Consider the following 13,637-nt stretch of genomic DNA (forward strand, 5'->3'; position numbering starts at 1 on the left):
GCCATACCAGGTCAGACCAAAGGTCCATCTAGCTCAGTATCCTGTCGTTCAACAGTGGTCGATGCCAGGTGCCCCAGAGGGAATGAACAGAACAGGTAATCCTCCAGTGATCCATTCCCCATCTTCTATTCAAAGCTTCTGTCAAACAGAGGCTAGGGACACCTAGCCCATCCTGGCTAGTAGCCATTGATGGACCTATCCTCCATGAATTTATCTAGCTCTTTTTTTGAACCCTGTTATAGTCTTGGCCTTCCCAACATCCTCTGGCAAAAAGTTCCACAAGTTGACTTTGTGTTGTGTCAAGAAATACTGCTTGTAACCCCTGCTCCTTTTCTTGAACAGGAGCCGAGAAGGAGGCTGGTTGCTGGGACCTGAAACGCTTCCTGAGAGCAGCCGGGCAGTAGATGCCCCAGGGATCTCAGGGTGGCCCTGGAGTCCTTCAGACCATGGAGCTTTGTGTCCGTTTGCTCTGAGAAGAGGGAGCTACCTTCAAATGGAAGGTGCTGAATTGACTGTTGGACCTCCGGTGATAGTCCCGAGGATTGAAGCCAGGAGCATTGCCTCATGACCATTGTGAAATCCATCGTTCTGGTTGCCGCATCAGCTGCATCCAGGGCCACTTGGAGCGAGGCTCTGGCTATAGTGTTCCCCTCCTCTAACAGGGTGGAAAACTCTTGTCTGGAGTCCTGAGGGAGTAAGTCCTTAAGCTTGCCCACAGAGTCCCACATACTGTAATCAGACCTCCCAAGCAGGGCTTATTGGTTGGAAATATGAAACTGTAACCCATCCACCAAATACATTTTTCTGCCGCACAGGTCTAGCTTCTTTAAGTCCTTCTGCGTAGGGATAGTGACTGCCTGGCCTTGCCTGTCCCTCTTATTGGCCGCTGTAACCACAGGGGACCCAGGAGAAGGGTGAGAATACGAGTATTTGTATCCCTGGGCTTGCACTTAGTTTTTATTCTCTACTTTCTGAAGTGAGAGGGAGAGAAAATGGAGTCTACCATAGGGACCTGACCGGACCCATAACAGCCTTGTTAAAGGATAGGGCAACCTTGGATGGGGCTGATGCAGCCAAAAATTCAATGAGGCTTTTAGCTGACTCCTTCAGTACTTCCACCTCCAGCCCCAGGTTAGCAGCCACCCTTTTTAGAAGCTATTTATGGGCTCTAAAGTCAGCTTGTGGCGCCAAGTCACTCATCTGGGGAGGAAGGTGAAGAGACTGGAAACCAGTTGGGGGGCTTCCTCCACTTCTTCAGCCTTGATTATGTCCTCCAGGCCCCAAATCTTGTCTGTCAGTACTGTGCTTGGTGCCAGAGTCCGGATTGGGTGCCAAATGGTGTGGTGGAAGGGCCCTCCTCTTGGACACCACCAAGTAGGAACAATTGAATGGTGGTCCCAGTACCAAGGGAAAGCCCCATGGATTCTGGAATGGCCACTGGACCTGCATAAGCCACTGTCCTCCAGACCAGGTGTCAGCAAGTGGACCCACACTGGAATCTGGTGGAATGTAGGATGGGTAGCAGCAGTGGCTCTTTGGCTGGGTACAAGGCTCAACCAACTCCGAAAAAGAGTCCTCCTGAGGTACCATGGTGGAGCAGTACAGCTTCGACCAGTGGATGCCAAGGTCCAGAAAAACAGTGCCAATTGGGAAGAACTTATCAATGAATCATAGAATCATAGAATATCAGGGTTGGAAGGGACCCCAGAAGGTCATCTAGTCCAACCCCCTGCTCAAAGCAGGACCAATTCCCAGTTAAATCATCCCAGCCAGGGCTTTGTCAAGCCTGACCTTAAAAACCTCTAAGGAAGGAGATTCTACCACCTCCCTAGGCAACGCATTCCAGTGTTTCACCACCCTCTTAGTGAAAAAGTTTTTCCTAATATCCAATCTAAACCTCCCCCACTGCAACTTGAGACCATTACTCCTCGTTCTGTCATCTGCTACCATTGAGAACAGTCTAGAGCCATCCTCTTTGGAACCCCCTTTCAGGAAGTTGAAAGCAGCTATCAAATCCCCCCTCATTCTTCTCTTCTGCAGGCTAAACAATCCCAGCTCCCTCAGCCTCTCCTCATAACTCATGTGTTCCAGTCCCCTAATCATTTTTGTTGCCCTTCGCTGGACTCTCTCCAATTTATCCACATCCTTCTTGAAGTGTGGGGCCCAAAACTGGACACAGTACTCCAGATGAGGCCTCACCAATGTCGAATAGAGGGGAACGATCACGTCCCTCGATCTGCTCGCTATGCCCCTACTTATACATCCCAAAATGCCATTGGCCTTCTTGGCAACAAGGGCACACTGCTGACTCATATCAAGCTTCTCGTCCACTGTCACCCGTAGGTCCTTTTCCGCAGAACAGGAGGGCTGGTTTTCTTCTGGTTGGTACCGAGATCCCCAGTGCCAGGTAAGAGCTCAGAGCCCCATGTTCCCTTCTGCTCATCACACTCATTGGAGACTATGGTTGTCCCATCAAGGCTCGCAGTACCAGGAGTGACAGTAGGTTCCTAACTGCTGCAAAGGCCTCCAGCGTGGAAGGCACCGCAATCCTGCTGGCGCCATGATGACTCCCCGGAATTGGCGGATGGTCCCGCACCAGTTTCAATGGCACCTGTGAGCAGGGCGGAATTGACAGTACTGCTAGGGTAGCGGGAGCGGATGAGTGACATGACACAGGTTGCACGCTGCTGCACTCCCTTTATTTGTCCTTTCTCAGTACTGAGGAATGTCCCCTCGTGGACCATTGCTTCCTACTTTTTTTCTCAGCACCAGAGACGGAGAACTGTAGCCAAGAAACATGACAAGGGAGGGGTGCTTCGCACCGAAGCTGAGGTGCTCAGTGCTGAATCCAAATTGCTTGGCTCCGATGCCAGTCTAAGAGCAGCTTCCATTATAACAGCCCTTAGTCTAGTCTCCCTGTGTTTCTTTGTATGAGGCTTGACACACCATTTCAAACTTCTACGTAGCTGTCCTCTGATTTTTCAGACACATGCCAGCTTCCATAATACTACATATTATAAAGTCATAACCTGATAAAAATTCTGGAACTATCAAAAAAAAAAAATCAAACCAACTTGCTTCATTCCTGTAATTCCAAAAACTCACCAACTTCCAAAAGCCTCAACAGTATTTATCTTTTGTATAAAATCTCTTCACAAAGTAATTAAAATGAATCAAAAATGAGAAGAGAATATTTTTGCATGTTTACAAATTGACATACTAATTTACTTTTGATATTTAAAAGGTTCCTTTAAGATAAATATATGCATCTCTGCAGCTTAAGTATCATCTAAAGTATAAAATGTGTGGCCAGTATCTGCTCCAGATCCATATTAGTAATTTTTCACTTGTCATGTTTTAATTAACTACCTATTAAAACAATCACTACCTTTCAGCTATCTTTTAATATGGCTGTCTTCAGTAGCACTAGTATAATCAGCAGACATAAGAGAACCGAAGATTATTAACTAATTTCAATCTCTAGGCATCAGTTTTACGAAGCAAAATATATGCGCCTCGCTGTGGGACATTTCTCTCTCATTAAAGTGGCAACTGGGATTGCTTATATAGTGACCACCATTAAAGATAAGCAAATTAAAAAGCTATCTTTGCATCATGGTGGCAGCACATTATGCTGTTAGGTGTGAGAAACAGCTTCTGTTGCAGACTTGGGATTTCTGGCACTGAGCACGTAGATCTGAGGTGACATGAATAGAAGTGATGTATCCTGTATGGCTAAGAGGAAGAATGAAAGCCATTCTAACTACACAGCAATCCAAGAGATTGCGGAGGGCATTGAGGACTGTTAATTATGTCCTTCTGGCAACAAATTAGCCAATCATGCTGGTAGACACTAGCTACTCAGATGTAGGAGAAAAGACAGAAAACCGTATATTTATCAAAAAATACCCCTTTTACCAGCTTCTACTTTTTTACATAAAGATGCATATACTTAAAATAACCTCTACTATTTAATGGAGAGTTGCTAATATGATAAAATTTCTTCCCCGAGTCATAGAATCGGCCACTTGCATTTTATCTCTTCACACAGGAGTTGAAAAGAATTTAGGTCAAATATCTGGTTCAGCATAAGGTTTTTGTTGGAAAACTGAAGTCACTGGTTTAAACACACCTGTAGCAAAAAATCAGACCAATAAGATATTTGTGTTTTAACACTTACTTATATCACCCGTAAGTGTAGCAGGAGCTGACCAAAAACCATATGTATGCCTAATTAAATAACAGCACTATCATCCTTCCTCACCAGCAGTGTCCCCTCCTACCATGTTATGTTCTCAGTACATCTCTATATCATTAAGAATGGTGCTGTTTCAGCAGGGAACTGGTCTTGTAGTTTCTGTTTAGCTCCCGGTACTCTTGAGCGTGATATTAAATAAGTGATGCTTGTTAAAACAAATCTCTCAAACAATAAAAAATAAAACGTAACAGTACTGGCCAGACAAATTTCTCTATTAAATATATATTTTTTCTAAATTTGTTGTAATGTGAAATTCCTCCTGCTAAGTAACTGTAAATGGTTACAACATTGCCCAAATTGTTCCCCAATTCATATTCAAACTTACCAATTTCTCCTCACTGAGGAAACTTCAAGCAAATTCTTCTCAACTTTAGGTAATAAGTTAAATATATTTTTGAAATTCAATTTTAATTCCTTTTTTGGATGTTATTTTCAGTTGGAAATTAATGTAAAATAAGTCAACTACTGACTAAACTAATTAAAAAAGAGGACAGCGATCAAGGCTGATGGGCCTAACATTAGACCTTCCAGCTTTGTTTTGGTTTATATAGATGCTTATGGTTTGTACTGATGTGATGCTACACTATCCCCCTACTCTGCCTTGCCTGCTCAGTTTTCATGAATGGAATAAAGGTGGTGTTCCACATGTGTGTGACTAGACTAGTAATCACAAAGAAAGCCAGCATTCTCGTTTCATTGATGGTGGGGCCACACATGAGAAAGTGAAATTTTATCTGAATTACATTCTTCATTTTGTGAGCTAGGATTTAAGAGGAATGACATAAAAGGCATCTTTCAGACCAGTGAAATTGAAGCATCTTCACAGTTTATCTTTATCTTTAACGCCTTTATAAAAGAAAAAACTGTGGATTAATGTGATCTTCACAATGAAAATCATTGAATCATAGAAGATTAGGGTTGGAAGAGACCTTAGGAGGTCATCTAGTCCAATCCCCTGCTCAAAGCAGGGCCCAACCCCATCTAAATCATCCCAGCCAGGGCTTTGTCAAGCCAGGACTTAAAAACCTCTAAGGACAGAGATTCCACCACCTTCCTAGGTAACCCATTCCAGTGCCTCACCACCCTCCTAGTGAAATAGTTTTTCCTAATATCCAACCTAGACCTCCCCCACTCCAACTTGAGACCATTGCTCCTTGTTCTGTCATCTGCCACCACTGAGAGCCGCCTAGCTCCATCCTCTTTGGAACCCTTCTTAAGGTAGCTGAAGGCTGCTATCAAATCCCCCCTCATTCTCTCTCTTCTGCAGACTAAATAAGCCAAGTTCCCTCAGTCTCTCCTCGTAAGTCATGTGCCCCAGCCCCCTAATCACTTCCATTGCTCTCCGCTTGACTCTCTCCAATTTGTCCACATCCTTTCTGTAGTGGAGGGCCCCAAAACTCCAGATGTGGCCTTACCAGTGCCGAACAGAGGGGAATGATCATGTCCCTCAATCTGCTGGCAGTGCTACTGGTGCCAGACTCCAGGGCCTCTCCACCACCCCCAGCCCTCCTTTGGTACACAAGTATGGCACCATGGAGCTCCCAGTGAAAAAGAATGTCCTCTCCAACTGCCCAGCTGCAGTCTTCTGCTCTTTTTTTTTTTTAAATTAAGGAAGATACTTATTTCCCTTTGTTTTTTAAAATAAAATAATTTTTTTTCTTTTCTTTTCTCTCCACTAGTCTTGTTTGAAACTGCGGACACTTTGCCTCATTGAAGTCCTCTGAAATAACTTTAAAAGAATTAGGTTATGGCGGGGGGAAGAGGGGAGTTAATTTGCATTAATTGCGAAAGTGTATTTTTTAACCATCTCTTAATTATGAGGTCTTTGAATTAGTACTCATTGTTTGTTGAGAAGCCTCTTCGTGAAGCTACTGTGGTTGCTAGCTCTTGGTTTGCTGTTTTTGTCTTAATCAATGCTAAGAATAAAAGATTAAATCACTTACTGATATGATTCTCTCTGTTACTAAAAGGATATTTTGCCCCATCTTCATAGTTACTAGTACGGGTTTCAGTGCACATTAACTTATTTATTTTAAACACAGTCCTATTAGACATGTGTAATATTGTTCATCTCCCTTGACTTTGAGGAGACACTAAACTCACTCTTACATTTCAAACATAGGCAACAAGAAAAAGTAAAACATCTTTAGAAACATTGCTAACACAAGAAGTTTCAGTGACTCCAAGAGGATCTCAGCTTCTTGCCTCTTTCAATACCTGTCAGATGTTTGTCTAACCAGTTCTTTAAAATGTCCACCGACAGAGATTCAACAAGCTTCCTAGGTAACCCATTACTAGGGTGTGAGCTTGACTTAATGTTTCATCCAAAGTATGTTACTTTTAAACAAAGGAATAGTCCTCTAATATTATATTGCAGTGTCAACAGTTGGTATACAGCCTAATTCATCCTGTACAACTTGAATGTAACACCTCCTGGAACAAAACCAAAAAATACTAACCATACTGCTCCTAAATATTACAGGACTTTTCACGGATGATGGTAAATATCATACATGCTGCAATATACCAATAATAGACAAAAGGGTAAGCTAACAATGAAATGTCAGCCTTAATGGAGACCTGCAAAAGAAAACAAAGACATGAGCCATACACAGAATTACATACTGAATGGCTACAAAAAACAGGCTGTGGTTGATATCTGACACAGACTCTGTGTGTGTGTGTGTGTGTGTGTGTGTGTGTGTGTGTGTGTGTGTGTGTGTGTGTGTGTGTACATACATTCTTTACAGATTGTGTAAGGTCTACAGGTCAATTCCAAGTTCATTGCTGCCAACCCAAAGTGCATCATTCAGGGACAGTCTACAGACACTGAATAATTCCACAGGCATTCTGAGTTGAGCCATAAGGGATCTGGGTCTTATAAGATGGGGATGAGGGAACCAGTAAAAATAGGATGCCATTTTAAAAAGTACCTTTATTATTTGATGTAGTAAATTTTTAAAGTTATAAATGGCAAATAAAAATTTTAATTTATAAATGGAAAGTGAAAGTCACCTGATACGCAAAACACTGTCTGGTGAATTCTGAGGCATTGATACTGAACACAAATCCAGCTAACAAACTTGGCAGGATCTATAAAGAATTTTTACAAGTTACCATAGACCTACATATTAATTTGCTGAATGTCTCTTAAACCTGGTTAGTGGAAGTATTTAGCAGGTATCTTTTTCCTCAGCTCAATTTTCATATTTCCATTGCAGACCAGCTCTAACATTGACGTTTCTGAGTCAAACCCTTACCAATTTACTAGTTTTCCTTATTATAATTAGCTGACTCATCTGCGTTTGGACAAATATTTTCATTATGTAAGTTATTTCTGTTGAATTTCTAGGACAACACATAATACAGAATATTTAAGAATAAAATAATAATTTTACAAACACAAAGAGAAAAGTATTTCTATTCCTCAATGCTTTGTATGTAAAAGGTATTTATTGATACACTACTATTCTCAGATACGTTAAAATAGTGCAATACTAACTAAATGAAAAAACCATGATCTGTTATTCTGAGCAGTGTTTTAAAAGTAACTCAACAAACATAGGCCAAGCAGCTAGCATATTAGAGAAAATAACTCGTTTGCAAAAGCTCTAAACAATCAGAATACAAGCATCAAATATTGTTGATGAATTTGCTGTCAGGAACAGGTTTGCAATTGCAAGTTCACATGCATTCTTGTTGACTACCAGGTTTCAACTGATTGTAAATTATTGAAAATGAGTTACAAATTTATTATAAACCAAGCTCTCTTAATCTTAGGATTATATTTTGTTAACCTATGGTCTGCCATAAATGAAATACGTCATCATTTGGAGGAGGCATATACAAACCAATACAGCAATTTCAAAGAATCCCCCACACTAGAACTAGAATACTTCATCTCAAACCAGTCAAGAATTTTAGAAATCTTGGAATATGTTGGCATACAAAGAAAATAAAACATACATTTACTAAAAAGACAACACATGGTGAAAGATGACTAATGTAATAAAAATACATTGATTTATTTAAAACAAAGTCAGTGAAATAGCGAGACATGTATATATGTACACTCTGTTATTTAAAAGAATTTACTATACAGCTAAAAAGTTATGCCCACTATTTTCCCTCTATTTTGCTTAACAGTCACCAACAATAGCTTCCCTAAATAAATATTTGTTCTTAACTCAAAAGGTGTATCACAGTGTAACATTTCTAAGAATTGCAATACAGAACAAGTGTGATAATATACAGGTAGAAAAGAAGCCCTTTTATATCCACATTACACAACGTGCCTGGGGCTCAGTGGCTCACGAAAGCTTATGCTCAAACAAATTTGTTAGTCTCTAAGGTGCCACAAGTCCTCCTTTTCTTTTTCCAGTTGGTTTAGTTGGTGAGAAATAGTTCACTCTCCATCCTTTATTAACAAGGACAAATGTACTTAACTACATTATAGTGTCAGCTGCAATACTGTAGAAGTTTCTCTAAATTATACTTGATCAGACGATGATATATGTTGCACTTACATATTTAACAATGTTTGGTAGAAAAAACGGAACCACTCACTAATGTGCAAATGGTAGTGACTGAAAGTATCACAGCCATTGCTACTCTAATCTTTCCCTCATAACATGATTTACACTGTAGATTTGTACTCTGCAAGTAGATTATTCAACATTTAAAGTAATAAATAAGCACACCTTTTTAAAAAATCACGTTAAAATTCTCATTTTAATCTCTAAATAAGACAAAATTGAAATGACTGGTTTAAAGCAAGCCAAGAAAAGTCACATTACAGCTTTTACAAATATTTACTACTATCTGCCAGTGTACATTTCAAAATAAATAATTTAGACACTGGCTTTTGTTCCATGCAAAACCAATTTGAATCAAAAGGTATTAATAAAACTAATTGCTTTCATTTAAATACTGTAATTAATATAAACTAGAAATCCTATGCTATCACAAAGTCCCGTTTGTAATCAGTGTATATAACGGATGAAAACTGTTGTAATTCTAGCTTCAATTTTGTATTTCCACTCAAACAGATGGAACTGTTTCACTAGACTGTTATTTTTAGAGGACTGTTCCCCACAGCAAGAGAAAATTAATGAGATTTTTGTTACTTACCTGTAACCCCCTCCTTCGCAGAATACTTGAATCATCCATATTTTGATCTCTCAGAAATTCACAGGGCTACAAATTACTTCTGACTCTCACTTGCTTCTGGCTAGTGATACCCTGTCACAAACTGGCAAAGAAGCCCATTATTTTCAATGTTTTTCTCCCAATCTCTAAAAATAAATCATGGTCTTTAATTTGCCTCTGTCATGAAGATCTGCACCCAGTGTCTCTGATCAGTTGTTCATACTTCCATCTGCCTCCTTTCAGGCACTGTCAAGTCACATTTAAAAAGCTGCAAAGATTAGAAAAATCTGTTTCAAGTTTGAATGTGTTTTTGCCACACACATTTGTGTACAGGTAAAAATAAGTAATAATCCAAGTCCTAACAAAATGCCCAAAAAAGAAATTAATTAATTCAGATTTTTTTCCCCAGGTCTTGGCTCAACTTCAATTTACTTGATCTTTTAAAAAGGTTCAGTAAACTACAACAGCTTGCCTTCATCTAGTGTTTACAATAAGCTCACAAAATCCAGGTCACATTCCTTTTCAAAAGCACACTGTCCTACTTCACTGAAATTCACTATTCTTCACAAACTGACAATAAAGACTAGTGAATTTATTTTGCCAAACGTGCAGAATTCCTTTATTCCTTTGGACAGACAAAGCAAATGTCAGATTCTTCAGATACTGTAGCACATTCTTTTGTTTCTGCTATCTATGAAGTATGCTGGTCTCTTTCTCCTCAAATGCGGTAGGCACGATGCTTTCTTTCTTTGGTGTCTTAGTTCAATGCTGAGATCTCACTACTCTTTTATGCACTGAAGGGTCTGGAACACGTGTTGTGAGTTCTGAACATGTAATTCATTCATTCATCTATTCATCATTGACAGAGCTGTCATAAAAAGCCCTTCCCTTTTCGTCATCCATGTATAAGTGGCAGGTTAGAAAGTAGGGACAGTTCAACTGAGGCTTTTTCAGCCTGTTTTGTACTTCCTTTTTTCCCCCACGAACAGTCACTTTCAAGCATATAAATTCAGCAAGGCCAAAAATGCTTCTATCCTTCCATGTGCAATATTAAAATCACATTTTAAAACCAAGGCGTTAGAGAGTATTCAAGAATAAACCGTGAAAATGAGCTTACTTACTGTAAACACTACTTCAATAAAAAGTCAAAACCTAAAAGATACAGGGTTGAATATATCAAAATTTATGAACTTCTTAAAGAACCCTTGTCCTACATGTTTGTCTTTTTAAAAAAATTAACTAACCAAATATATAGAAAAATATGAGATAGACGCAATTAAAAACAGTCCATTAATTTTTAGCAGGGGATGAAGGCAACAGATTCTGCATCCTGATCAAAGCACAGTGAAGAACCTAGTTATAACTTTCTAATATAAATATTTCAAACAAAAACCAGCAACTTCACCCTCTGAAGGATTCCACTAGTTATTTAAAAGAAAATTTCTGATTTCATAAAGAGCTGTGTATGAGAGCAGCTTTTAATCACATTGCTACACCTCCTAAAGTGTGCAAATGCAGCAATAGCGACTCTAAACTGCCTCTCACAGCTAGATGAAAAGCTCTTGTTCCCACAATTTTGACAGCTGCAACCCAAAAAAGTCTCAATAAAAGCACCCACGTTGATGGTGCTTAAAATAATGGATATTTACATGGAAATCATTAGCCAATCTTCATGCTAAGTGACTGAGTTGCAAGAGCTAACCACATAATTGTAAAGTGAACCGAGAGCAGATACAACTCAGTTTCATTCACCAGGGTTCTTCTGATCCTCTGCAGAGACAGTGTGGTCTTTTATTGTGAGGAGCTAATAAACCCTCATCTCGCCGACACCTCCTTCCATCTGCTGTTTTAAACAACTGAATTCTGAATTAGGTCTGCAGAGTCTTTGTGAGCTACCCGACAAGGCAACGAACCACACACAGGCTGAGAAGGCAGCTCATTTGCATAGAGTATACTGTACAATGTAAAAGCAGTGCACTAGTAAAAAACAACTCAGCCACCTGATTTTAAAGGAACAATATCTTCCTCTTCAAATATACATGAATAATGTTAAACTACAGAAAAGGATAGGGAGATTTCTCAATTTTAAATTGAGTAGACATGAGAAGTAACAGTAAACTATGAACACAAACAGAGCCTTATAGTTAAAGTAAAAGTCACGATTCATCCTAAATTCTACATGTGATAACACTTATTTATGATGGATTTCAGATACGACAAAATGTACTTGCTGCGTTCCTCAACCCACATGTTTCTTGGAAAAATATTTCAAAATCTTTGTGGCCTCACCTATTAAAAATTAGTATCAAGCAAATTCAATTTCTACTGAAAAGCAGAATCTCATTATCTTAAAATACTGTAGTATTTCCTGAGAACTTTACAATTATCTATAACTATTTCAAATGTCAGGAACATAGGAACAGACACACTAGATCAGACCAGTGGTCAAGCTAGTCTTCTATCCTGTCTGATAACGACCAGTACTTTGTGGAAAGGTACAAGAAACCTTATATGGACAATTATGCAATACATTGTTTGTTTAGGAAGTTTCTTTCTAATCTAGTCAGTTGGTGGTTAATTTATGCCTCTGAGCATACGGGTTTACAATTCCATTTTGTTTTTATTTGTATAGTACCTAATGTAACTCATGTTCTCATGGATGTTCTCATGAACTATATAAACATCTAGTCCTTTTTGAACGCTAGTACCATCTTGACCTCAATGATATTGTGTGGCAATAAGTCTACAGATCAATTATGTGTTGTGAAAAAAAAGTATTATTTTATCAGTTTTGTGCATGATGATTTCCAATTTCATTGACTGTCCCCTGGCTCTTGCATTATGACAAAGGTAAATAGGAGTGTCTGATTTACCTTCTTCATCTCTTTCATTTTTGCATACTTCCATATCATGTCCTGTAGCCAGACAGCCAGCCCATCCCACCCCCCTCAGAACAGCATTGCTGGAAACACAGGAGGAACCCGGAACAGGGCACTTAACATATATTCCAGCACAGCCTTTGAAGCTGTGAAAAGCACAGGTGTGCTGCTACAATGTGCCTCTGGGAACAGATACGACGATTAAGCTCACAGCAGGCAGAGCCCTGTGACAGACATGGCTCTTAGCCCCTACTAAATAGCGTGATGCACACACACCAACATCCTAGGTGGGAAAATATTTACCCTGAAAAAAGAAATGTCCAGTAGTCGAAACTTATTGTTTCTCTCCCTTGCAAGTGTAAACTACTCTTAGGAAAGCTGGCGTCACCCAGACAGACCAGCCTCAATTTGGCATAAGAAAGGAGAAAGAGAATAAAGGAGTACAGAGGTATAAGTAGGGGACCTACAACACCATGATTTTTGAGTGCTTTTCACTATCTATCTGCTGGTCAGATAAGTGACAGCCTCCCAAGGCTTCTGCAGCTAAGAGGGTCCCTAAGCCTTGTCCCTTATTCGTCTTTCCGCGGAATTGAGTGACCGATCCTGGCTTGGCACCGCTGGAATCGAGAGATGCAAGGAGGGTAAGAAGCACCCACACCTGATCTCCTATCTTTAGTGTACATATATTTTGAAATAGAGCTCTATACTTTGTTTTCTTCCTTTGGGATTGTGGCTTCAGTTTTGTAACTTGTTTGTGTGCGTAACATCTCTACATTTAAATAAGTATGCACTAGCAATTTTGTAACCATATGATTAGAATCTAGCTTAATAAATTTTGGTAACCATTTGTGCATAAGCCTGACTTGTTTTCTCTGGTTTACTGTAAAGCAGCCAACACAATTAAAGAACCTCAGGCGTTTTGGCTCTAAAGCCTGGCCACTAGGTGAGAGTACTAAGAGCCTAGCGTTGAGTTGTGCCGCCTCCATGGGGCAAACTCTTGGGGCACCTGTCAGTCAATCCTGGCTGCCTGCTGCGAAGGAGCTCTGAGCTCTAGCAGTTAAAGTCACGGGTGTGGAGAGGCTCTTAGTGCTGCCATTGGAGCACCTGTCAGTCAGTACTGACTGCCCGCTGCGAAGGAGCTCTGAGATCTAGCAGTTAAAGTCACGGGTGGTTAGGACCTTGGGGCATCCGTCAGCCTAGCCCGGGCTGCCCGCCGCGAAGAGACAGTGCGTCCTAGCGGTTAAAGTCACGGATGGTATAAACGGGCATAGCTGGCACCTCACCAAACATGCTTGGCCGTCGGCTAACATGTCCCCATTTATTTGCCTCCTCTCAAAAACTTGAACAGGTCC

General features: G+C 40.1%; 1 protein-coding gene across 10 annotated transcripts in view; it reads right to left on the reverse strand.

The window, feature by feature from the left end:
• MAST2 (microtubule associated serine/threonine kinase 2) overlaps positions 1–13,637 on the reverse strand; it is a 388,109-nt gene that overhangs the window by 228,741 nt on the left and 145,731 nt on the right. Inside the window, exon 1 of one of the 10 annotated variants that reach the window (XM_073357850.1) lies at positions 9,389–10,680. The exons of 7 other annotated variants lie outside the window; for them this stretch is intronic. In XM_073357850.1, coding sequence (XP_073213951.1) covers positions 9,389–9,427 — 39 coding nt within the window. In that variant the 5' untranslated portion in view covers positions 9,428–10,680. Of the gene's footprint in view, positions 1–9,388; positions 10,681–13,637 lie in introns of those variants that run through there. 2 more of the 10 variants (XM_073357851.1, XM_073357852.1) reach the window with 2 other exon arrangements.

Source organism: Lepidochelys kempii, chromosome 8, assembly GCF_965140265.1.
Source record: "Lepidochelys kempii isolate rLepKem1 chromosome 8, rLepKem1.hap2, whole genome shotgun sequence".
Classification (NCBI taxonomy): domain Eukaryota; kingdom Metazoa; phylum Chordata; order Testudines; family Cheloniidae; genus Lepidochelys; species Lepidochelys kempii.